At 56.9% G+C, this 25,376-nt stretch overlaps 1 protein-coding gene across 2 annotated transcripts in view; it reads right to left on the bottom strand.

The window, feature by feature from the left end:
- Nucleotides 1-25,376, bottom strand: part of ACACB (acetyl-CoA carboxylase beta) — a 109,168-nt gene that overhangs the window by 57,713 nt on the left and 26,079 nt on the right. Inside the window, exons 1-12 of one of the 2 annotated variants that reach the window (XM_055146943.1) lie at nt 22,309-22,535; nt 15,081-15,213; nt 14,345-14,483; nt 11,639-11,748; nt 11,419-11,500; nt 9,961-10,059; nt 6,961-7,070; nt 6,744-6,854; nt 4,876-5,085; nt 4,448-4,618; nt 1,394-1,555; nt 104-267 (exon numbers count right to left, since the gene is read on the bottom strand). In XM_055146943.1, coding sequence (XP_055002918.1) covers nt 104-267; nt 1,394-1,555; nt 4,448-4,618; nt 4,876-5,085; nt 6,744-6,854; nt 6,961-7,070; nt 9,961-10,059; nt 11,419-11,500; nt 11,639-11,748; nt 14,345-14,483; nt 15,081-15,206 — 1,484 coding nt within the window. In that variant the 5' untranslated portion in view covers nt 15,207-15,213; nt 22,309-22,535. Of the gene's footprint in view, nt 1-103; nt 268-1,393; nt 1,556-4,447; nt 4,619-4,875; nt 5,086-6,743; nt 6,855-6,960; nt 7,071-9,960; nt 10,060-11,418; nt 11,501-11,638; nt 11,749-14,344; nt 14,484-15,080; nt 15,214-22,308; nt 22,536-25,376 lie in introns of those variants that run through there. The other variant, XM_055146942.1, reaches the window with a different exon arrangement.

Below are 25,376 nucleotides of genomic sequence, written 5' to 3'. Positions count from 1 at the left end.
TCAAACTCTATGACATGGGTCTGTTCGGCCATTCACGCTGTGGCTGCTCGCAGCCAGCGGCAGGGGGGGGGGGGCAGGAGGAGCTGGGCAAGGGGGCACTCACGAGATGGCCTCTTCCCGGTTCTCCCCCCAGGAGAAGCAGTGCCCGAACTGAGAATCCGCAAACTCGTGCAAGCCGCCGGCAGCCGCCACGCTGAAGTAACCCCACACATTCTTGTTGCTGCGGAAATTCAGTTCCTGGACCGTCCCGGAGCTGGGCTTGAACCCCTGCAGCCCAGAGAGAACATGGACAGTTGGGGCGGGGCCCAAGGCGGGGTGGCACCAAGCAGCCAGAAGCCTGGGACTGAGGTGGTGGCGCAGGACCACGGGACAGCCACGTCGGGCGGAGAGAAGAATCGAGGGAGCTGACGCTCACGCCCTGGTGGCCGGGGGCCCGGGTTCCACCCCTGGCACTGCAAGGACCCCTGAGCACTGCCGGGAGTGACCTCTGAGCTCTCAGCCTGGGGTCGCCCCTGAGCGCCCTCAGGTGTGGCCCCCAAACCAGATACTAGAGGAGCCAGAGAGACAGTCCAGCGGGGAGGGCGCTTGCCTTGCACACGGCTGACCCACGTTGGGTCCCCCCAAGTCCTGCCAGGCGCGATCCCAGAGCACAGAGCCCTGAGCACCCCAAGCGAAAAATAACAAAAAGCAGCAGGGCTGAAATGCAAAAGAATTCACGGAATCAGAAAGCCAAAGCTCCAGGGGCCGGAGCGATAGCACAGAGGGGAGGGCGTTTGCCTTGCACGCGGCTGACCCGGGTTCGATCCCCGGCATCCCATATGGTCCCCCAAGCACTGCCAGGAGCAATTCCTGAGTGCAAAGCCAGGAGTAACCCTTGAGCATCGCTGGGTGTGACGCAAAAAGCGAAAAAAAAAAAAAGAAAGCCAAAGCTCTGGACCCTGGGGTGGAGCCACGTACAGTGGGGAGGGCACGTGCCTCGCTGGGGTTCAATCCCCGGCACCCCCCAGGGGTCCCCCATGCACCAACAGGGCTCTGCGTGCAGAGCCAGGGGTAAGGCCTGAGCACCGCCGGGTGTGACCCCAAAACACAACAAACAAACAAGCAAACAACAGCTCTGGGGGCCCGAGGCTAGAGCTGGCCTTTGGGGCCCATGGACACGGCCCAGCACAGTCTGACTGGGCCCCAGCATGTGGCGGTGGGGAGGGACCCCCCACCCTCCTGACCCCCCAGTGTGGGACGGCCAAGCCCAGCCGTGGTGTCAGGTGGGGTACCTGCCCCAGGGACCTCCAGAACAGCCCGCAGGGGTCTCAGAGTGGGGAGGGAGGGGTCTGCCTCCGCCCCTGCCCCCTGTTAGGCACCCGGTGCCCAGCACCCTGGGGTCCTCCCAACTTGCCTCATCAGGGTTCTCACTGGTGATCCTGGCGGCGATGACGTGGCCGCGGGCCATGGGCGGGTTGGCAGGAGTCTCGAAGGAGATGGGCGTCACGGCCCAGGGGGACTCCCCGTACAGGAGGCGGATGTCCTTCAGCCGGTGCAGCGGGACGCCCATGGCGATCTGAAACCGAGCACGCGCCCCGATGGTCAGTACCACCGCGACCCTGCCCCCAGGGCTCTGGGTCTACAGGGAAGGAGGGAGGGAGGGAGGGAGGGGCACAGGGCAAGATCTCGGGTGGGCCACCCGCCGAGCGAGGACACAGCTCTGAACCCCCCCCGCCCCCCCGCCCCACCCTGGGGAGGCTGAGGCAGGAAAGATCAGGTTTGGGCTGCCCCCCTCTGACAGCAGCAACACAGGAAGAAGCCTGGGGGGTTGGGGTGGGGGTGCTGGAGCGATAGCACAGGGGGAGGGTGTTTGCATTGCATGAGGTCGACCTGGGTTCGATTCCCAGCATCCCATAGGGTCCCCTGAGCACCGCCAGGGGTGATTCCTGAGTGCAGAGCCAGGAGTAACCCCTGAGCATCGCCGGTGTGACCCAAAAAGGAAACCAAAAAAAAAGGCATGGGGCTGGAGCAATAGCACAGCGGGTAGGGTGTTTGCCTTGCATGCGGCCGACCTGGGTTCAATTCCCAGCATCCCATAGGGCCCCCTGAGCACCGTCAGGGGTGATTCCTGAGTGCAGAGCCAGGAGTAACCCCTGTGCATCGCTGGGTGTGACCCAAAAAAGGCAAAAAAAATAAGTAAATAAAAGGTGGCCAGGGCGACATGGGGCGCACACTGGGTCCATCTCGGTGGTGAGATGCCAATCCCTCCCCTCCCCCAAAGGCTCAGATGTGTCATCTGGGTCCCCAGGAGGATGCTGGGACCGTCACACAATGATGTCACCCAGTGACGCATGTCCCAGACGTGGCAGATGGAAGTGACAGAGACTCAGAACCGAGGAAGAGGAGAAGGACGAAGGTGTAAAGCCGGAGGTTTGGGGGGGCAGGGAGGGAAAGCCATCCTGGAGGCTGCAGTGGAAGGTGGGCGGGACCCTAAGGGCCTCGCTGAGCCGCCTTGAGGGAGGCCCCAGCACCAGCTGTGGGGTGGCCCGACCACGCCAAGCCCCACGGGGGCACATTCTGTTTGAACCTTCCCGGGAGCAGAATGAGACGGAAGGTTCGGTTCCGGCTCAGAGACTTACGGGGGGGCCGGATGCTGGCCTTAAAACTCAAAGACCAACAGCTACAAATCAGGGACATTCTCCGGGCAAATGGGTGACTTTTCACACAGAAAGTCCACGAGATGGACGCGGGGCAGAGAGGACAGTCCCCACCCGGGGACCTTCCTGTGGTTCCGCTACGATGAAGTAACTGCAGTGGACACATGTCCCCACTCTCAGGAGAATCTTACGTGGAACGTTTAAGGGCCACGTGCCACGGAGGTGAAGGGTTTTGATTTTTTTCCTTTGGGGTGTGCAGAGAGGAACCCCCCAGCCCAGGGGGCCGCAGGGACCAGCCCTGGCGGAGCTGGGCAATCAACCCCAGGGCTCTGGCCTGCAGAGCACGGGCTCAGGGCTTTGAGCTGTCTGCCAGGTCCAGCCACGAAGCTGTGAAGGCCTCAAACAATCTTTCCCTCCTTGGCTTTGGCTTGGGGGGGGGGTCACACCTAGCAGTGCTCAGGGCCGACTCTATTCTCGGTGCTCAGGAATCACACCTGGCAGGGAGCAGGGGACCCTCTAGGGCACTGGGGACCCAATATCTGAGTTGGGTAAGCACTCTGCTCCTCACTCTGCTATTGCTCAGGCCCCATGTCTTACATGACAGAAGGAAAGGGTGGGAGGAATGGTCCGTAGACCGGAGGTTTCCACCTCTGGCACCTCATGGTCTCCGAGCACTGCCAGCTGAGGCTTAAAGCAGACGAACTCCAAATGTGCAAACATGGGGGGGCTGGAGCAATAGCACAGTGGGGAGGGCATTTGCCTTGCATGCAGCCAACCCGGGTTCGATTCCCAGCATCCCATATGGTCCCCTGAGCACCGCCAGGAGTAATTCCTGAGTGCAGAGCCAAGAGGAACCCCTGAGCATCACCGGGTGTGACCCAATAAAGAAAAAAAAATGTGCAAACCTGGGGCCAGAGACAGGACCGGGGTTGAGGTGCACCCCCCGGAACGCTGCCCACCCCCTGCCCGGGACCGGGGAGGAAACACCAGCCCTGATCCTCACGGCCCCAACTAACAAAGACAAAAATGTGCCGCTTGGGACAAAACAGATGGAAGCGGAGGTGTGGAAACGGGTCAGGAGGGGACCGGATGGTTTCAGGGGTCTGTGAGATGAGTGAGAGCCACGAAAGCAAAGTGACAACAAAAATCACCGCCTAGACTCCTAGTCAGCCGAGGGCTGCCGGCAGGGGCTGAAGAAGGAATGGGAGAGGGCCCCCTGCAGGGTGTGTGGGGACCGGAGGGTACAGCGCTACAGAGCCACACCCTGAAACGTCACAATGCTGCGAGGGAAAGCCAGGTGAAGACAAAGGAGGGACTTCAAATAAAATAAATAAATAAAAATAAAAAGGCTGGAGCGATAGCACAGCAGGTCAGGCGTCTGCCTTGCACGCGGCCGACCCGGGTTCGATTCCCAGCATCCCATAGGGTCCCCTGAGCACTGCCGGGACTAATTTTCTGTATGCAGAGACAGGAGTCACCCCTGAGCATCACCGGGTGTGACCCAAAACAAAAAAATAAATAAAAAGTCAGGGGAGGGGGTGCTGGAGAGATAGGACAGGAATTAAATTCTCTTGCCTTGCACCCCTCCAGCCCCGGATCGATCCCTGATGCTGTGTATAGTCCCCTGAGTACCACCAGGGGTGACTCCTGAGCACAGAGCCAGGAATACCCTCCTGAGCTCCTCTGGGAGAGGCCCCCGCCCCCACCCTCCCGCCCCCAGGGACAGTCAGCAAGAAACGAGCAGGAAAGGCCCCGAGGGAGCGCAGAGCCCGCCACCCCCCTCCCGGGGCTCGGCACCAGGGGCCTCTCGCCTGTAACTGGGCGGCCGGCAGGTTGACGTCGGCGATCATCTCCGTGCAGGGGTGCTCCACCTGCAGGCGGGGGTTCAGCTCCAGGAAGTGGAAGCTGCCGTCCTGGCTGTAGAGGTACTCCACCGTGCCCGCGCTCACGTAGCCCACCGTCTTGGCCAGGCGCACGGCGCACTGCAGGGAGAGGGAGAGGGCGGGGGCTGCTAGGGAGGGAGGGCGGCAGAGGGTCCCCCCTCGCCGAGAAGGCGACCCTGGGGCTGGGGGGGGCGCATCCTCTCCCCCTCGGGGGTCAGGCTCACGATGGCAACTCACACACAAAGCTCTCGGCCAGCCCTGAGCCGAGTGGGCTCACTCACCCCTGCCGCGGCGGCGGACCGTGTCCCCCCACCCCTCCCCCCTTCCCCAGCCCGCAAGCTCTCAGCGGGGCCCACCTGCTCCATAAACTCGAACACAGCTGGGGTGGCGATGGTGGCCGGTGCCTCCTCGATGATCTTCTGGTGGCGCCGCTGGATGGAGCAGTCGCGCCCGAACAGGGACACGGCGTTGCCGTACTGGTCGGCCAGAATCTGCACCTCCAGGTGCCGCGCGTGCTGGGCCAGCTTCATGAGGAAGACGGGGGAGCCTGGGATCTCGCTCTGCACCTGCAGGACGGCGGGGGGGGGGGTCGGTGCTGAGCGGGGGGGCCTGGGTGGGGGGCTGTGTGGGAGGGCTGGGCGGAGGGGGGGCTGCAGCTGGGGGAGGCTAGGGGAGGGGGCTGAGCAGGAGGGCTGGGTGGGGGACTGGGCGGGGGGGCTACATGGGAGGCGGGGGGGCGCTGGGTGAGGAGCTGAGTGGGAGGGCTGCAGGGGGCTGCAGGAGGCTGCAGTGGGGGGTGCTGGGTGAGGGGCTGAGTGGGAAGATTCGGGGGGGGCTGGGCAAGGGGGCTGCAGCGGGGTGGCCGAGCACTGGCTTCGCTTCCCCTCGGCTCTCGTGGGCTATCTCAAGTCACAGATGCTGAAAAGTAGTCGTCGTGTGGCAAGTGACGCTCCCGCCCACCCCCCACGACCCCCACGGCCAGTAGGGCAGAGGTCAAGCCAGCCCAAAGGGGCTGGGAAGGCACCTTGGCTTTCCTGGTTTTGTTTTAAGGCCACACCCATCAGTGAGTGCTCACGGCTTACTCCAGAACCTGTGCTCAGGGATCACTCCTGGAGGGTCTCAGGGGACCTCATGGGGGTGCCGTCGGCCGCGTGCAAGGTAAATGCCCTCCCCGCTGCACTTTCTCTGCCGCCTGGCACCTCCGCTTGGAAGGGGACAGTGACGTTCTCTTGCTCCCCGGAGGTTCCTCGGGCCACGGCTCACACGCCCATATGAGGGAAGGGCACGGGGCTCGCAAAAAAACCGGCCACAGTAAAAGGTTTCCGAGCGGACAATAACCGAAAATCCATTGAAAACCCCAAGGCGTGATGAATCCCGGCTGTCTCTGGCAATGACTGCCCGGGCTGCACTTCTCAGCGGAAAAGGGATGGCAAAAAGTTTAGGCCTTGCTCCAGATACGTGGTCTTTGCCCTTGTCCACAGACAGGCGCTAGTCCGCAGGGCGAGAGTGGTTGAAAACTGGGCTGCAGCGATAGTACAGCGAATAGGGCCTTGCACGAGGCTGGCCCAGGTCGGATCCCTGGCGTTCTATATGGCCCCCTGAGCCCCCGGAGTGATCCCTGAGCTCAAAGCCAGGAGCAAGCCCTGAGTACCACGGTGTGACCCAAAGACCAAAGCAAACAAGTCAAAAAAAAAAGAAAGATTGAAAACTACCGTCTAGTTCCTTGGTTCTAACTGCTGTGGATTAGTACGTGGATGGCAGAGGTGCCGAGAGACAAGCGTAAAGAACCTAAAGAACAGTCATCCGGGGCCCGGAGCAATAGCACAGCGGGGAGGGAGTTTGCCTTGCACGCGGCCGACCCGGGTTTGATCCCCGGTATCCCATATGGTCCCCCAAGCACTGCCAGGAGTAAATCTTGAGTGCAAAGCCAGGAGTAACCCCTGAGCATCGCTGGGTGTGACCCAAAAAGCAAAAAAAAAAAAAAAAAAAAAAGTCATCTGGACGGTGAGCAAATAAAGCTAATGGAAACCAACTGATGGCCAGTAACTGCAGGAAAGCCATTTCCCAGGACACATGGACGGCGCATCTCGTGGGGCCTGGGACGGAGGGAACTCAGTGGCAGAACACACGCCCTGCACCCACGAGGTCCCGAGCCCTGCCTCCCGTGGGTGGCCCCCAGAGCAGAGCCAACCCCAAACCCCCCCTTCCCCCGCCCCCAGCTCACTTGTCTGAAGAGGATGGGGAAGTCCTCAGCGCTCTTGGCCTTCCGGATCCCTTTCCCTCCTCCGCCTTCAGAAGCTTTGATCATCAACGGAAAACCGATCTTCTCTGCCGCCTGGGGGAGCAGAGGCCACAGGCAGCCTGTCAGCGGTGAGCGGGAGCCAAGGCACCGGGAAAGCCAGAAGGTCCTGGCACCTCGAGCCTCCCCTGGGTCCCTTTACCTCCAGACCCTCATCGATGTCTTTCACACAGCCCTGGTCGTAAACGTCTTCGGGGACGCGGATTCTCTTCCCCTGCTTCAGGTCTTCCTCTGACCATGCCACGGTCAGACCTGGCAAGGCACAAAGAGAAACTGAACCGCCGGGCAAGGGAGGAAGGACACCACGACGGTGGAGGGAAGTGTTCAACCGAGAGGAGGAGGAGGTGCTTAAAGGTGAGAAGCCCCCATCAGCGGGGCTGGAAAGATAGCACAGCGGGTAAAGCGCCCGCCTTGGCTTGTGACTAAACCCTGGTTCGATTCCCAGCTTGTGACTAACCCTGGTTCGATTCCTAGCATGATACTGACTCCTGCTAGGAATGGGACCAAAGCTGAAAAACAAAAAAATACCTAAAGAAATAAAGCTCACTTATTTGGGGGCTGGAGAAGGGATAGTACAATGAGGAGGGCACTTGCCTCGCATGCAGCTGACCCGGGTTTGGCCAATGAATTTTAAACCCGGAATGGAGGACCAAAGAGACGGTAGACAGTTATTTGTATAGGAATCTTGATTTAGTTTTCAAAATATCCCAAGATGATTTTTAAACCACAAACTCTCCATTCTAATTTGGGGGGCATGAGTGGAGGCGGCGTGGGCTACACCTGGTGGTACTCGAGGCTTACTCCCGGCTCTGCACTCAGGAATCACTCCTGGTGGGGGGCAGGGGACCAGATGGGGTGCCAGGGAGCAAAGGGTCAGGATTTGCACCTTCCCCACTGTACTATCTCTCTGGCCCTCCACTCCAGGTTTTGTTGGTTTTTTTTTTTTGCTTTTTGCTTTTTGCTTTTTGGGTCACACCCAGTAATTCCTGGCTCCACACTCAAGAATTACTCCTGGCGGTGCTTGGTGGATCAAACCCAGGTCCGCCATGTGCAAGGCTAACGCCCTCCCTGCTGTACTATCACTCTGGCTCTTCCAATCCAATTTTAAAATTCATTTCAGGAGCCAGAGAGACTCCATAGGCTGAATGCAGGCTTTTCATGCTGAAGGCCCAGGTTTGATCCCCCAGCACAACTGGTCTGGCCCCAAACCCAAAGAAATAAAAAAAAAAACCTAAAATTTATTTTTAGTGGGAAAAAATTAACTAGGAAACTCCTGGGATTTTTTTTCCTGTTTATTTTTATATAGCCTTAAAAATACTAGTTCTAGGAATTTCTCATTTTAGGAATTTAACCAAAGGAAATGATATAAATGCACATATAGATTTAGCTGTAAGACTATCAAGGAGACATTACTGTTAAGGTTTAAAAAAAAATAGTACAGGGGGCTGGAGCGATAGCACAGAGGGTAGGGCGTTTGCCTTGCACTTGGCCGACCTGGGTTCCATTTCCAGCATCCCATACGGTCCCCTGAGCACCACCAGGAGTAATTCCTGAGTGCACGAGCCAGGAGTAACCCCTGTGCATTGCCGGGTGTGACCCCCCCCCCAAAAAAATAGTACAAAATAAACTAGAAAGTTGGGATTGTGGTTCACCACCATACATGACAGGGGCATCAGCACTGATGTGTGAGGCCCTTGATTCAATCCCCAGCACCAATGAAATGTAATAGGGTTTTAAAATAAAATAAATATAAAATTAAATCTATAAGTAAAATAAGGCAAATTAAACTCTAGATAAATTTTAAATTAGATTTAATGAGGGATAGCACAGCGGGTAGGGCGTTTGTCTTGCACGCAGCCGACCTGAGTTCAATTCCTATCCCTCTCGGAGAGCCCGGCAAGCTACTGAGAGTATCCCACCTGCATGGCAGAGCCTGGCAAGCTCCCTGTGCCGTATTTGATATGCCAGAAACAGTAAAAACAAGTCTCACCATGGAGACGCTACTGGTGCCCACTCGAACAAATTGATAAGCAACGGGATGACAGTGATACAGTGATAGACTTCATGAAATTAAAACAAAATATAATAAAATTTTAAATTCATTTCATAAAATAAAAATTATAAGTGAGAGTAAATTTTTTATTTTTAAGAAGGTATAAAAGTTTATCAGAAAATAGAAGAGAAAGGAAAGAGAAAAGTAAAATTAAATTTAATAAGATAAAGTGAAAATGAAATAAGATTTAATTAAACAACTGACAGGATTAGCTTTAAGTAAATTCAAATATGTAAATTATACATTAAATAAGTTCATTAAAGTTAAGTAATCAAACTAAGAGAACTAAAATATTAATAAAATTAATCTTAATAAATCTGGTGAAATAATTTTCATAAATAAAAAATTAATAAATGTAATCGAATAAAAACAAAATAAATCAAATAAGAACATTAATTCAATGTGTAAAATATAAACAAAATAAAATAAATTAAAATATTAATAAGCAAAACTAAATAACATCAAATCATATAAAAATTGGAAACAATAGGGCTGATCAGTAAAAGATCATACATCCATAGCACAGTCCTGTGTCACCAATTAATACAACTGACAAAGAAACTTTAGTGAGAAAAGACAAATCACAAAAAAACTTGTATACACTGTCTGAACTTTTTATGTCTGAGCTTTTTAAGAACTGTGTCTTTTGGGGCTGGAGCGATAGCACAGCGGGTAGGCCGTTTGCCTTGCATGCAGCTGACACTGGTTCAATTCTCAACAACCCATATGGTCCCCTGAGCACTGCCAGGAGTAATTCCTGAGTGCACAGCCAGGAGTAACCCCTGTGCATCGCCGGGTGTGACCCAAAAAGCAAGGAAAAAAAAAAAAGAACTGTGTCTTTCACAGGAGACTCCTGAGAATCTTTTCTAAGTCACAAATGTTCAACAACAGGCCCCCAAATTATTTTACTTTATATTATTTTATTTCTTTTTTCAATTTCTCCTATTTTCTAAGTTGTCAGTAAGAAAATGGTACCACTTGTTTAATGATTTTAAAGTTATCTTTAATTAATAACTAGTAACGGTGTCCCCCCACATTAGCAGGCCTGAGTCGGGCAGCTCCCCGAGACCCAAGCCCGGGCTCCCTTACCGCTTCCACTCCAGGGCAGGGTTGGGATCTGCAGCGTCTGGGCCACGATGGTGGACGCAATCTTATCCCCCAGGGCCCACATGGCCTCGCTGGGGGGGCCTGAAAGACCAGGACAGTGGGGGGGGGACACAATCAGACTCACAGTCAGTGTCAACCAGGTCACACCCACCCCGGAAATCAGGTCCCAGACCTGCACGATGGGAACCACAAGCAGTGAAGAAAACTACCTACATATTTGTCTGTAGTTTTACCAGGCAATAGCCACACACGTGGGTGGCCAAAGGCCATAACTCACAACTCACCACCTAAGCTACACAGGCATGCCCGAGACTAGCAGGGAAGGCTAGCACTTGCAAACACCGGACCGTGCTTAGCAAATGGTTTCTAGAAGCAATTTCAAAAATACTTCTCCAGAAAATATTTTCAGCCATGTGAGCCGCTTGTCTGTCACAAACATTTGCCAAGCTCGGGCAAAAGCAGCCACGGGGGGGGGGGCACACAATTGGATGAAAAACAAGCGCAGGGCCATATTTAAATAAAACTTTATTTACAAAAAAGCAGGCAGCTGGCCAAATTTGGCGGTGGGCTGTAGTTTGCTGGACCCTCAGCACCCAGAGGTGTTCAGTATGAAAGAATGAGAGTCCCCTGGAACCACCAATGAGAGACCACGCACAGATCAAGTTGGTGGCCCCTGTGACCCCAGACGCTCGGGTATTGATCTGTACTGACGTGCTGCACCAGCAAGTCGGGGCTGTGAACCCAGAGGTACGAGAGGGGTCCAGAGCCTCAGTCACTCAGGCCTATCAGCGGGTGTGAACTGCGCCCAGTTTGCAAATACAAAAACAGGCCCTGAGGTGAGCAGATACAACAAGTCCCCAGGTGAATAGATGCCACAGAAAATAACTCTCACTGGACCTCAGAAGCAGCAGAAATGGGGGTCTCTGGTCCCAAGGGATTACAGGCACCCTAAAAGTTTAAGAAGGGCCAAGCAAAAGTGTAGCAGACGGGGCTGGAGTGATAGCACAGTGGGTAGGGCGTTTGCCTTGCACGCGGATGACCCGGGTTCAAATCCCAGCATCCCATATGGTCCCCTTAGCACCGCCAGGGGTGATTCCTGAGTGACCCCTGTGCATTGCCGGGTGTTGACCCAAAAAGCAAAAAAAAAAAAAAAAAAAAAAGCGTGTCAGACACATGACCCTCCTCCCAGTCGCAGTCGGAAATCTGAACTTGCCCGCGTGTCCTTACCGGGGGGAGGCCCAACAGAGGGTCCTGCCAGCCGGACGCTGCAACCACAGAAAAGGCTCCCCCTCCCCTGGGCTGCGCAGCCGCCCTCTGGAGAGCGTGGGGGTGAGCCCAGACTCACCCCCACCCCCACCTGCATGAGGTGAATGTGACCCGGTGGGGTGTCCCCGAGACCCCCGGACCCCCCCAGAGCCCCGGGCCGGCCGGGCCCTGTACCTAAGAAAGCGATGTCGTGTTTGCGAAGGAGCTCCGGGAGCTTGGGGTTCTCCGAGGCGTGGCCCCAGCCAGCCCACACGGCCTGAGGACACAGAGAGGCGTCAGCGAGCGCCCTCTGCCCTCTGCCCTATCCCCCCTCACACCCCCTCCCCCCACACCCCCAGCCTCCCTCCGCAGAGGAAGCAGAGCCAAGTCCCATCCGCTCTCCCCGCTGGCATGCCTGCACGGGGATCCTTTTGGCAATGTCCACGATCAGCTCCACGTTGGCGTAGTTGTTGTTGTTGGGGCCTCCCGGGACGGGCACGTACTGGTCTGCCATCTTGATGTACTCTGGGAGGAGGGGAGGGGAGGAGGGAGAGGGGCACGGGCAGCTCAGGAAAACGGGATTTGGTTTTTGGTTTGGGGGCCACAGCTGGCAGTGCTCAGGAGTCCACATCCTGCAGGGAGGGTGTGCTCCGGCCCTCTGAGCCGCTCCCCCCCACTCCCCCCCACCCCGCCCAGAGTCATGACTTTAGTCGTGACAAAATACACGTGAGGCTGAATTCGGCCTGAACGGAAGAAACTGTCATCCCGTTGCTCATCGATTTGTTCGAGCGGGCACCAGTAACGTCTCTCATTGAGAGACTTATTGTTACTGTTTTTGGCATATCCAATACGCCACGGGGAGCTTGCCAGGCTCTGCCGTGCAGGCGTGATACTCTCAGTAGCTTGCCGGGCTCTCCGAGAGGGGCAAAGGAATCGAACTCGGGTCGGCTGCGTGAAAGGCGAACGCCCAACCGTTTTGCTATCGCTCCAAAGGCCAAAAACATGCTTTCAGGGCCGGGGCAAGAGCACAGGGCATCGGGCACTTGTCTTGCACGCAGCCGACCGGGGCTCAACCCCTGGTATATCACATGGTCCCCCGAGCACCCCCCAGGAGTGAACCTGAGCACAGAGCCAGGAGTAAGTTCTGAGCACCGTCGGGTGTGGCCTCCCCAAGACAAACGAACAAACAAAAATCCTCTAACAGGTAGGGGGTTATAGGTGGGTTTGGGGGGAGGTAAGAGTGGGGCGCAGCCACACCCCCTGACTGGTGGGGGGCAGGGGAGGGGTCCCATTCCCAGTTCTGTGCTGAGGGGGAATGAGACTGTGTCACTTTAGACACTGTTCTGGGCAAGATGCGGTGCTGGGGATTGAACTGGGTTGGCCACAGGACACTGGCTTAACCCTCGGCTCTCTGGCCTGTGATGTGTTGTTGTTGTTGTTGTTGTTGTTGCTGTTGTTGTTGTTGTCTTACGCTTTTTTTTGGGAGGGGTGAATATTGGTGGATCGCAGTGTTCAGGGCTCACTCTCTCTCTTTTTTTAAGTTTAATGTTTTCTTTTTTTTTCTTCCTTTCTAATTGAATCACCGTGGAGATACACAGTTACAAAGCCATCCGTGACTGAGACTTAGTCGCACAGTGTTCCAACACCCACCCCTTCACCAGTGCACATTTCTCACCACCAACGGCCCAGTCTCCCTCCTGCCCCCGTGATGCCCAGATCCCGTCTCCCACCTCCTGGCCCAGCTGGACTCTGTGGCGCTCTCTCTCTCTCTCTCTCTCTCTCTCTCTCTCTCTCTCTCTCTCTCTCCCCCCCTATCTCTCTCATCTCTCTCTCTATCTCTCTATCTCCATCTCTCTCTCCCTATCTCTCTCCTCTCTATCTTTCTATCTCTCTCTCATCTCTCTCTCCCTATCTCTCTCCTCTCTCTATCTCTATCTCTCTCTCTCTATCTCTATCTTTCTATCTCTCTCCTTATCTCTCCTCTCTCTATCTCTATCTTTCTCTCTATCCCTCTATCTCTCTCCCTATCTCTCTCCTCTCTATCTCTTTCTATCTATCTCCATCTTTCTCTCCCTATCTCTCTCCTCTCTATCTCTATCTTTCTCTCTCTCCCTATCTCTCTCCTCTATCTCTATCTTTCTCTCTATCTCTATCTCTCTCCCTATCTCTCTCCTCTCTATCTCTCTCTCCCTATCTCTCTCCTCTCTCTATCTCTCTATCTCCATCTCTCTCTCCCTATCTCCTCTATCTTTCTATCTCTCTCTCCTTATCTCTCTCTCCCTATCTCTCTCCTCTCTCTATCTCTATCTCTCTCTCCCTATCTCTCTCTATCTCTATCTTTCTATCTCTCTCCTTATCTCTCTCCCTATCTCTCTCCTCTCTCTATCGCTATCTTTCTATCTCTCTCCTTATCTCTCCTCTCTCTATCTCTATCTTTTTCTCTATCCCTCTATCTCTATCTCTCTCCCTATCTCTCTCCTCTCAATCTCTTTCTATCTCTCTATCTCCATCTTTCTCTCCCTATCTCTCTCCTCTCTATCTCTATCTTTCTCTCTCCCTATCTCTCTCCTCTCTCTATCTCTATCTTTCTCTCTATCTCTATCTCTCTCTCTCCCTATCTCTCTCCTCTATCTCTATCTTTCTCTCTATCTCTATCTCTCTCTCTCCCTATCTCTCTCCTCTCTCTATCTCTATCTTTCTCTCTATCTCTATCTCTCTCTCTCCCTATCTCTCTCCTCTCTCTCTCTCCTCTCTCTCTCTCTCTCTCTCTCCTGACAGGTCATCACGTATATCCCGTTACCTACTCTCTGCACTCAATTCTATTCCAGGGGGCTCATTTCCAACTATCATTGTCACAGTGGCCCCTTCTCCACCCTAACTGCCCCCGCCCTCTACTTCTGGCACGCTTCCAACCAGTCCGCCAGGCCTTCATTTCTCCTGTTCAGGCCTCACTCTTGGCTCTGAACGTGAAGATCACCCTTGGCGGGGCCCCGGGAACTGGACGCGGTGCCCAGCTAGGCTGGACAGATGTGCCCACTAGCCAGGTCAGCCAGGCTCTGTCCAGGACCGACTTGCCTAGCTGGGGAGGCAGTTGTCCGGGGGAGGGGAGGGTCGAGGGTACCTGCATTGGCCTTGAGGTCCTCTGGCGTCACCATGACGACGAAGCGGATGGCCCGCTCGTTCCGGAACATCTCGTAGGCCCACCTGCGGATGGAGCGCATGCACTTCACGGCCGCGATGCCATTGTTGGCGATGAGCACCTGGATGGGAGGCGGCGGGCGGGGGCTGTAGCACCACAACCCGCCCTCGGGGCTGGGCGCTGCCCCGGGGGGGGGGCCGCGGGACCACCGTGGCGTCAGCTCAGCTCCCATGCTTCCCACCCAGCCATGGACTTGGGGTTTTGCTTGTTTGTTTTTGACGCCTGGCTCTGCGCTCGCTCAGGGGAAATCCCTCCTGGCCGAGCTCGGGGGAACGTCTGGGATGCGGAGGATGGAGCCCAGGTCGGATGAGGGCAAGGTAAGCGCCCGCCCTGCTGCTCTCTCTCTCTCTCTCTCTCTCTCTCTCTGGCCCCTGGCAACGTGCCGCTGGACTCAGCGTCGGAGCTCTGAGCACTGACTTGCCCGCAAACTCGGGAGTCGCCAGTGAATGTGTGGCAGGGCTGTGGCGGGGCCGGGCAGCCGGGCAGAAGCCTTCGGAGAGGGCGGGGCACGGGGGTCGGCTTTGCCACTGCTGTGTCAGCACCTGCTCTGGGCTCCTCGGGACACCTCAGGGGGCAGGGCCGGGCTTTAAGCCAGGAGGGCCCCTTGCAGGAAGGAGCTACCTGGACACCCCCCAGAGCTGCTCAAAGGCCACCTCACCTTCTCAATGACCCGGTCCCCCCCGAAGCGTGTGACAAACTCGGCTGGGGAGGCCACGGTGAAGTCCCTGTGCAGATCCAGCTTCTTGTGCTCTCGGCCCCTCTTCACCAGATGGAGTCCGGACATGCTGGGCCTGCGGGGACACAGGACAGACGCTGTGACAACGACCGGGGCCCACCAGACCCCCCCGCCACCTCTTCCCACCTCCCTGGATTTCCCAGGGAGACCCCCCAAGGCCAGGCCATGGTGAGGCAGAAGCAAACCCCTGACCCTCCCTAGACTACACCTTGACCTTTCTCATCTGGGGTTCATTTGTATTTGATGCACCTGTAACTGGGGGGGACTCAAAAACTACTTTTTGGGGGGCTGGAGTGATAGCACAGGGGGTAGGGCATTTGCCTTGCACGAGGCCAACCCGGGTTCGATTCCCAGCATCCCATATGGTCCCCTGAGCACCGCCAGGGGTAATTCCTGAGTGCAGAGCCAGGAGTAAGCCCTGTGCATCACCAGGTGTGACCCAAAAAAGAAAAAGAATCTAACTCAGGCCTCCAGTGTGTAAAAGAGAATCTCCTTTAAGCTCTCTCCTGCCATCACGGAGTGTGAGGTATCCGCAGAGACAGTACAGGGATCGAGGCTCACACCTCGCATGCCCTCACGTTCACCCTGATTCGATCCCAGCACCACATGGTCTCCCCGGGGGCATCACTAGGTGCAGCCCGAGAGGCCCCCAAACCCCCAGACTCAGATTGTCACCGGCAGTGACGGCAGGGGCCAGAGTGGAGACAGCCCAGCGGGGAGGGCACTTGCCTTGCATGCGGCCAATCGGGGTTGGATTCCCCGGAACCACATCAGGCCCCCTCAGGCCCAGCCAAGTGTGATCCAGGACCAGGAATAAAAGCCCTGAGCAGGCCCCCCCTCACTCGCCCCGAACCGAAAAGTCAGATGGACACTGCAATTTGCTAACTGCGGTGACACGCGTTGTCTTCACTATGGGAGCTGAGATGGACGGCGTTTTCCGTTCCTTCTCTTCCCTGCTCCCAGAGTGCGTTTTTTTTTTTTCTATTCTACTCTTTTTTTTTTTTTTTTTGGCTTTTTGGGTCACACCTGGCGATGCACAGGGGTTACTCCTGGCTCTGCACTCAGGAATTACCCCTGGTGGTGCTTAGGGAACTGTATGGGATGCTGGGAATCGAACCCGGGTCGGCCGCGCGCAAGGCAAAGGCCCTACCCACTGTGCTATCGCTCCAGCCCCATGCATGGTTTTCTTTTCTATTCTTTTCTTTTTTTGGCTTTTTGGGTCACACCCAGCGATGCACAGGGGTGACTCCTGGCTCTGCACTCTGGAACTACCCCTGGTGGTGCTCAGGGGACCCTATGGGATGCTGGGAATCGAACCCGGGTATGCCGTGTGCAAGGCAAACGTCCTCCCCGCTGTGCTATCGCTCCAGTCCCAAGCGCGTGGTCTTCTTCTCCTGGGTTTTCCCGGCCTCTCTTCCCGTGGGTCGCCCCCCTCCCCGGCCTCCCGGCTGCTGCGTGAGTCACGGCCCTCCTTCCTCTCCTCCCGGCAGGCGGCCGTCCACCTCCCTCGAGCCACCCTCAGCCTGCGCCTCCCAGGACCCGCGTGCGTCGGATGAATGCCCTTTGCCTCTCCTCGAAGTCCGGCCCCAGCTGGGGGGATCACATGCCTCTCCCCTTCTCCAGACAGCGCGCGGCTGCCAGGAACCGCGTCTGTGAAGGACAAGGGCAGCCCTTGACCCCGTCCCAGGGCTGCTGGCCGGCCGACTTCCCTGCCACCGTCTCCCGGGAATACAGACTCTCCAAGTCTATTTTCAACGGATTTCCTGCCTCCTGCCCGGGTGGGGTTGGGGTGGTGCTCTTCATCAGGTTACTCGCTAGTGACAAGGGGAAAGAGCCTCTCTCGCAGCTTTCTAGGAACGGGCACCGGGGGTGGGGCGGGCGGGCAGAGTGCGGCCCTGCAGCCCGAGGCTCCAGGCTCAGAAGCCGCCTTTCTTCCAGCCTGGGCGCCGAGCACAGGATGAGCACAGGATGCTGACTTTCTCCTTGGCTTTCACGGTGCCCTAGCTCCCAGAGGGCCTGATCTCCACGTGCAGACGCACGCGGGGCCCCGCTCCGCATCTGGGCCTGTGCAGCTCTGAGGATGTGCCCAGCCTGCAGGACCTGCCAAGGCCCATCTGTCTGGACACTCTCATGGGGAAGTTCATCCCCTGTATCTCCTTAGGCCATAGCGCTCTCTCCGCCCCCTCTCTCTCATGCTCCCTCTCCCTCTCCCTCCCTCTCTCTCTCTCTCTCTCTCTCTCTCTCTCTCCCTCCCTCCCTCCCCAGTCTCTCTCCCCCTCTCTCGCTCTCTGTCTCTCTCCCTCTCTCGCTGTCTCTCTCCCTCCCTCTCTCTCTCTCCCTCCCTCTCTCTCTCGTTCTCGCTCTCTCTTCCTCCTTCTCTCTCTCCCCCTCTCTCTCTCTCGCTCCCTCCCTCCCCCCCTCTCTCATGCTCCCTCTCCCTCTCTCTCTCTCTCTCTCTCTCTCTCTCTCGCTCCCTCCCTCCCCACTCTCTCTCCCCCTCTCTCGCTCTCTGTCTCTCTCCCTCTCTCGCTATCTCTCTCCCTCTCTCTCGATGGCTCGCTCACTCTCTCCCTCTCTCTCTCGTTCTCGCTCTCTCTTCCTCCTCTCTCTCCCCCTCTCTCTCTCTCTCGCTCCCTCCCTCCTCACTCTCTCTCTTCCTCCCTCTCCCCCCCCCTCGCTCGCTTGCTCTCTCTCTTGCTCGCTCTTCCTCCTTCTCCCTCTCCCCCCCCCTCTCTCTCTCTCTCTCGTTCCCTCCCTCCCTCGCTTCCCTCCCTCCCTCCCTCCTCTCTCTCTCTCTCTCTCTCTCTCTCTCCTTCCCACTCTCTCTCAGTTGGAGCAAGAGTACAGCAAGCAGGGCTTTACTACTTCCTCTACTACTTTACAAGGTCCTCTGAGCATTGCCAGGAGCGGTCCCTGAGCACAGAGCTGGGAGTAAGACCTGAGCACTGCTGGGTGTGGTACCCACCCCCACCCTAAACACACACACACACACACACACACACACACACACTCACTCACTCGCGCCTCTGCAGTCATTCCAGCTCCTTCTGAAAAGTCTGCTCTCTGCCTTAGCGGGTGGTTTTCAATCCTGCACTGTACAATGCACTATCCACACAGGAACAGCGTGTGGGAACTACGAGGCCGGAGTGCATCCTTTCCCTGCAGGAGGCCCCGCATCAATCCCCCGCCCTGAACACCGCCCGTCCCTAGCTCTGCCTGTCTCTTCTCTGCAAAATACCCAACCAAGGCTCCCTGGACACACTCCCCAGCATTTCTTATAGGCAGGGAGCCTGACAATTATGTTTCTTTCCAAAAGCTTCAGGTCTTGAGGGCTGGAGTGATAGCACAGCGGGTAAGGTGTTTGCCTTGCACGCAGCCGACCCAGGTTCGAATCCCAGCATCCCATATGGTCCCCTGAGTACCTCCAGGAGTAATTCCTGAGTGCAGAGCCAGGAGTGACCCCAGGGCAAGAACTGACACCTGGACCTAAGCGCCGGTCTTACGTCTGGGCCGAACCCCATGAAGGAGAGTGAGTATGCGAGAGTCACTGAAGATCGGGTCCTTGGGCCCGGGAGAGAACACAGAGATCGAGGTGCGTGCCTTGCATGCAGACAACCCCGGCTCCATCCCTGGTACACACGCTTCCCTGAGCACTGCTGAGAACCATCCCCAAGCACGGAGGCGGGGAGTTGGGAGTAGCTGCGGGCATGGGCAGCCAGAGTCTACATCCTGCCTCCCCTTGGCCAACTTTATTTCCTCTCGTCCCACGCCAGTATCGTCCCACAAGCCCCCTGCAACCACCTACCCCCCACTCATCCCTGTCTCCCCCCTCTGTCCCTGACCCCGTTGGCAGTACCAGGATGAAGGTGGGTGTCCACATTCGGACCTCACCTTCCTCCTCTTTCTGGAGCCTTTGCCAATGGCCCAGGCCTTCGGGACAAGATCCCCAGTGACCCCACTCACAGGCCTCTTTCCAACAACTCTTTCCACGGACGTCAGGCCTGACAGGGATGGCGCTAAGGCCAGTGATTCCTGAGAGCCTGCAGTGGGATGTTCTCAGGACCCAAGGCCTAGCAGGACCTACGGACAGATGAGGAAACTGAGGCGCCAAGGATTGGTGGCAGCCCGTTGGGCTCCTCCCTCAAAGGGCTGAGTGCTGCTTTGCATGCAAGTACCCCAAGTTGGATCCCCAGCACCGCCTGGTCCTGGAGCACTCCCTGGAGCACTCCCACCCTCACTCCAAAGCACCGTTGTCACAGAGTGGCCCAAGATCCCAGAATAAGAAAAAGGCTTGGGGCTGGAGCGATAGCACAGCGGGGAGGGCGTTTGCCTTGCACGTGGCTGACCCGGGTTCGATTCCCAGCATCCCATATGGTCCCCTGAGCACCGCCAGGGGTAGTTCCTGAGTGCAGAGCCAGGAGTGACCCCTGTGCACTCCCTGCTCCAGATCCAACACGCAGACTCCTGGTGGAACAGGGCTCATGTCATCTGCGGGAGCAGTTTCGAGAGGAGAGCCAGCAGCGACTCCGAGAAGCAGCTTCCTGTGCTTAGAAATCCTGCGGCCACGTGGCCTCGACTTGCCAGAACCATCCCCATGCCTAGCAAGTCAACGAAGCAACGAAGCCTGCAGCGAAATGGGACACAACAGTCCCATGGTGGAAGTCGGGGGGGGGGGGAAACAGCATGAAAAGCAGCGAGCTCAAGTGGCCTTTTAGACCAGGTGAGGAATAAAGGTGCACCCCAGGACCCACAGAGGATGGGGGGGCAGACCCAGGGCCCTCTGCCTCTCCATCGGCCTCCTGCTCAGCCTACCCCGAGGCCCCCAGACACAACTCCCATAACAGAGTTCTTCAGCCTCTGCATACCTATGGGCCCCACCTATAGACCAGAGGCTGGGGGCTGGAGCAACAGTACAGCGGGGAGGGCGTTTGCCTTTCACAAGGCTGACCTGAGTTCAATCCTTGGCATCCCATATGGTCCCGCAAGCACCGCCAGGCGTAATTCCTGAGTGCAGAGCCAGGAATAAGCCCTGAGCATTGTCAAGGGTGACCCAAAAAACCAAAAAGCCAAAAAAAAAAAAAATAGACCAGAGGCCAAAGAGTTCTGCCCACAAGGGCTTTCTTTGGCAGAAGGACCAAGATCAGCCTCCCTCCTGCTTGGGCTGAGTCTCCGGGGCTCAGGGACCCCCCTTCCCACCCCTTAGCTGTGCAACTCTATAATCCAGAGCTCCTCCCAGCCCTGAGAGTCCTCCCCTCCTGCCAGGCTCGAGAACGGAGCCAGTTTCCAGTCAAGCCCTTTGGCTTGGGGACCACACCTGACAGTGCTCAGGGCTGACTCCTGGCTCTGTGCTCAAAGATCCCTCCTGGTGGGCTCAGGGGACTAGATGGGGCGCCAGGGATGGAACAGGGGTCGGCTACATGCTAGGCAAGTGCCCTACTTGCTGTATTCTCTCTCCGGCCTGTTGCCTACCCAAGTCCTTCAGGCTTTTTAGGCTTCTGACCCGCCCAACACCAGGAAAGGCAGCCTATGATGGTTTGCCTTGCACACAGCCAACCCGGGTTCAATTCCAGCGTACCAAATGGTTGCCCGAGCACCACCAGGGGTAATTCCTGACTGCAGAACCAGGAGTAATCCCTGCGCATCTCCGGGTGTGACCCAAAAAGAAAAAAAAAGAAAGAAAGAACAAAGGACACAGCAGAGGCTGCGCTACAAGGTAGCATGCAAAAGAGAGAGATGGCCCAAATATCCTCTCCGCAGCAGGGAGGAGGACTTTCTCAGTTCATTAATTTTGGTTTGGGGGCCACATCCGGTAGTGATTGAGCCCATGTCAAGGCAAGCACCCTCTTTGCTGTACTCTCTGGTCCCAATAAGTCTTATCTTAATGGTGTCTCTGTTGAAAAGACAATGATGGGCCCAGTAAACAACACGTCATAGAACACTGACGGGCGAATGTTTTCTGTTGGCCCAGAGTGTCAGTCTGTATGTTCCACAACTTAGCTCTGCAAGGGAAGCATGAGGCTGCCTCCATGATGCACAAACTAGAGTTTGGCTATTTTCCAATAAAACTTTATTTGTCGACACTGATCCTTGAGCGTCACACGATCCTCACATGGCATCCAACAGCAGTCTCCTTTCAGTATTTCTTCAACCATTTAAAAGAGAGACCCATTCTTTGCTCACCGATCAATAGGCCGTGGACTGAGCCTGGCAGTGGATTACTCAATCCAGAGTCAAGAAGAAAGTGTGCTAGGGATGGAGAGAGAGTCACTGTCACTGTCATCCCTTTGCTCATCTATTTGCTCAAGCAGGCACTAGTAACGTCTCCATTGTGAGACTTGTTGTTACTGTTTTTGGCATATCGAATACGCGACAGGGAGCTTGCCAGGTTCTGCCGCGCAGGCGGGATACTCTCAGTAGCTTGCCGGGCTCTCTGAGAGGGGGCGGAGGAATCGAACCCTGGTTGGCTGCGTGCAAGGCAAAAACCCTGCCTGCTGTGCTACCGCTCCAGCTCATCACTTTAGTAAAATTGGGGGTGGGTGGGAGGGGCACACCCAGGCATACTCAGGGCTAGGTGGTGCTCCAGGTGGGGTTTGGGGGAACAAGAGGTCCTGGGGATCCAACCTGGGTCTCCTGCATGCAGAGCTGCACTCCAGCCCCTTGAACGCTCTCTCACGACCCAAACTTTTCATGCAATAAAATGCCCAGAGGCGCTGGGCCCCAGAAACACCTCCCTACTAAACTCTCCTGCCGAGAGAACAGCCTCCAACGTGACACCCGCTCACGTTCACCTGCTATAGGTCTCAAGTCACTCGGCTTCACAGACACCTGCCAGCCACGTCTATCGCTCTGGCCTGGGAGCGGGGGAAAGGTACCAGTGTGCACTGGGGCTAAAATCGGCCTCCTTCTCCTCCTCTTCTCCTCCTTCTCCTCCTCCTCCTCCTCCTCCTCCTCCACCTCCTCCTCCTCCTCCCGCGGAGTTTTGCAAGGCCGGGCAGGCTCCACCTCCCAACGACCAACCAAAGCCCGCATTTCTTCAGGTGCAGGCGGGAAGCGGAGGTGGTGCCAAGAGGACGTGCAATTCGCCTTCCCCAGGAGGGGCAGGCGCTTGTCAAAGATAACTACGGGTCATGAAAACGGCAGGCTTACTTACTTGACTTTGCGATTAGAGAGAAAACAGACCTTGCACTGGGCAGGGCTGCCCCGCCGGCCAATGCCACAGGATTCCCGCTGAGATGCAAAGCCTGCACCCCTCCAGCACCCCGAGGCCGACTCGGGGCCCGGGACCCGGGCGTGCAGCCAAGTCGCGCCCAACTCCGCACAGCGCTTCCTCCATCCCGCAAGACGCCCAGCGAGCAAGTGTCCCGGGCGGACGCGGACGCACCCGCCGAGGCCCCGCCCCGGACACGCCCATACACACGACCACGCCCCCTCACGGCCACGCCTTCTCCCGGGCCGAGGAACCAAACAGCGCCCAGGACGAGGCGGGGTCCCGCCCCCCGGAGCCGCCAATCGCGGAGCCGCGGCCGACCTTGGGCGTCCCGCTAGGGCCCGGGCTGCCCGCCTCTGGGCTGCGCCCCTGCTCAGGCTTGGAGGCGGCGGGTGGTGGCGCACCCCAGCATGTTGGCAAGCGGGAAGGAACTCGTGAGCTAGCAGTGTGCTGCAATGCGCGCGCAGTGGGAGAGAGGTGGGAAATGCGGGGTGTTTGAACAAGCGTGATCGAGGGGCCGGAGAGATAGTGCAGCGGGTAGGGCTCGCACGCAGCCGACCCGGGTTTGATCGCTGGCATCCCATACGGTCCCCTGAGCCCCGCCTGAGTGCAGAGCCAGGAGTCAGCCCTGAGCATCGCCGGGTGTGGCTCCAAAAGCAAACAAACAAACAAACAAACAAAACCCCTGCCTTGTACAGGAACCGAGCCACACATCGGATAGGGCATTTGCCTTGTGCTCCATCCATCTGGGTTTGATCCCGGGTACCACATGTGGTACCCTGAGCCCTGCCAGGAGTGATCCCTGAGTGCAGAGCCAGGAATAACCGCTGAGCACTGCCAGGTATGACACCCCCCCCCCAAAAAAAAAGCAAACCCCACATTCCAGCTCTACCCAGAGTCAGTTAGGACCTGGGGGTGTAGCTCAGGGGTAGAGCACTGGCCTCGTGTATGTGAGGGTCTAGGTTCACTCCCCTAGCACCACACATACCAAAAACTATCAAGTCAATCAGGATGATTTAGGAGGAAACGCTCACAAGTTTACTTGCATTGCTACACAGATTCGGATTCTGTTCACTAAAAGCTCCTTGAACACCTGATGCATGTTACTTTGTTTTCTTTTTTCTTTTTGTGTTTAGGCCACACTTAGTAGTGCTCAGGGTTTATTGCTGGCTCAGGTATCACTTTTGGCCAGGGCTCAGTGGACCCTATGGAATACCCAGTTCAGCTGCATGCCAGGCAAGAACCTTACCTGCTATAGGATCTCTCTGACCTCCATATGTTACTTTTTGTTTTTGTTTTGTTTTACTTCTTGGGTCACACCCAGCAATGCTCAGGAGTTACTCCTGGCTCTGTACTCAGGCATTACTCCTGGCAGTGCTTGGGGGTATATCACATGGGATGCCGGGGATTGAACTCGGGTCGGCTGTGACTGCGTACAAGGCAAACGCCCTACCCTCTGTGCTATGGCCCTGATAGGCCCATTACTTTCTTTTTTTTTTTTCTCTTTGGGTCACACCCAGCGATGCTCAGGGGTTCCTCCTGGCTTTGCACTCAGGAATTACTCCTGGCGGTGCTTGGGGGACCATATGGGATGCCGAGGATCGAACCCGGGTCGGCCGCGTGCAAGGCAAACGCCCTACCCGCTGTGCTATTACTTTCTTAACTAATATAGCTGACTCCCCATTACTTTCTTAACTAATATAGCTGACTCCCAGAAAAACATGGAGAGCTCTGGAAATGGGGTTTCCACCTGCCCCTTTCTTAATGTATCGAACAATGAAAATGTTAGTGAAAGCCCATGGCATTCCACAGAGGGACAAAAAGAACTTTAGAGACAGTGTCAAGTTTTTTTTTTTTTACAACCTACTTTTTCCTGGGAGCAGATGAGCAGAGAGGCAAGGGGGATGAGACTGGACTGTGCATGGCGGAGTGGGGGGGCTGCCCCCTACCTCCCCCACCCACTGGGGACACGAAGGAGGGAGCTGCCCGATCCCAGAGTCCTGAGGGTCCTCCCACAGGGCCTTCGCTCTCCTTCGCAGTGCGAACCCTTCTGTCCCTCACTATACCTTTAAGGAGGGTGCAGGATGACAGTGGAGGCTCCGCCCATTCAGCAGCAGGGGGGACAGGCCCGTGCGCCCCCACCCGGCTCCGACATCTGCCCGCACTCAGGAGCCAGCCACAGCTCCCACATTCCTGGGCCTGCTGAAGGGTGGCCCGAAGACCTGTGTCCAAGCTGTGCAAACCCTCACCCTGCCCGGGGGTCTCCTGGCCATGATCTCACAGAGGGCCCCGCTTTGGGTGCTGTGCTCACAGTCAGCCCGCAGGCCGGGCCCCAGCCCTGGGAGAATGGTGCCAGCCACACCTGGTTCGAGAGCAGAGGGAGGCAGGGAGTTGGCTGCGGGCTGCCCAGGGCCGAGTGGAGGAGCCAGGGTGCAGCCGTGGGCGCCCTCTCAGGCCCCCTGCTGCTCTCGCTGCCTCTCCTGGGTGCAGTCCCCCGGGCTCCACTGAAGGCAGGGCCGGGTCTCAGTCTCACTGTCTCGGCACCTGGAGTGCCCACCTGTGGGGTCAGGCGTCCAGCCGTGGGTGGACCCCAGCTAACGAACGGATAGGACCAGCCCCAGCTTCTCCTTGGGACTGTTTCATCGTTGCGTCTGTCCTGCCACGTCCCCGAGATCCCAGACCATCACGGTCGTCACCATGGAGACAAAGACTCTCAGGTAACAGACACTTCCAACCCCCCGAAACTTTCTTCCACCGTCCCGCTGCCAAAGAAACCAAAGCATAGACTGAGCCACGAAGGACCCCAGAGCAGCCAGTCCAGAGCACCGCCCCCCACCCCCGCCAGATGCAGGTGACACCTCCAACATCACATAGCTTCAAGGCAGCCCGATCCACTGCCCGGTCTCCCAGCTCCGCCCCCCCACCACCACCACGGCAAGAAAAATTAGGAGGGGGGGAGGAACCAGTCTTTGTGGGGTGACTGTGCGCACAGCACCGAAAGCGGGGCCCTC

The sequence above is a fragment of the Sorex araneus genome, chromosome 9, assembly GCF_027595985.1.
Source record: "Sorex araneus isolate mSorAra2 chromosome 9, mSorAra2.pri, whole genome shotgun sequence".
Taxonomy (NCBI): Eukaryota; Metazoa; Chordata; class Mammalia; order Eulipotyphla; family Soricidae; genus Sorex; species Sorex araneus.
Note: the sequence above shows the minus strand (reverse complement) of the source record. Positions and strands in the feature narration are given on the sequence as shown.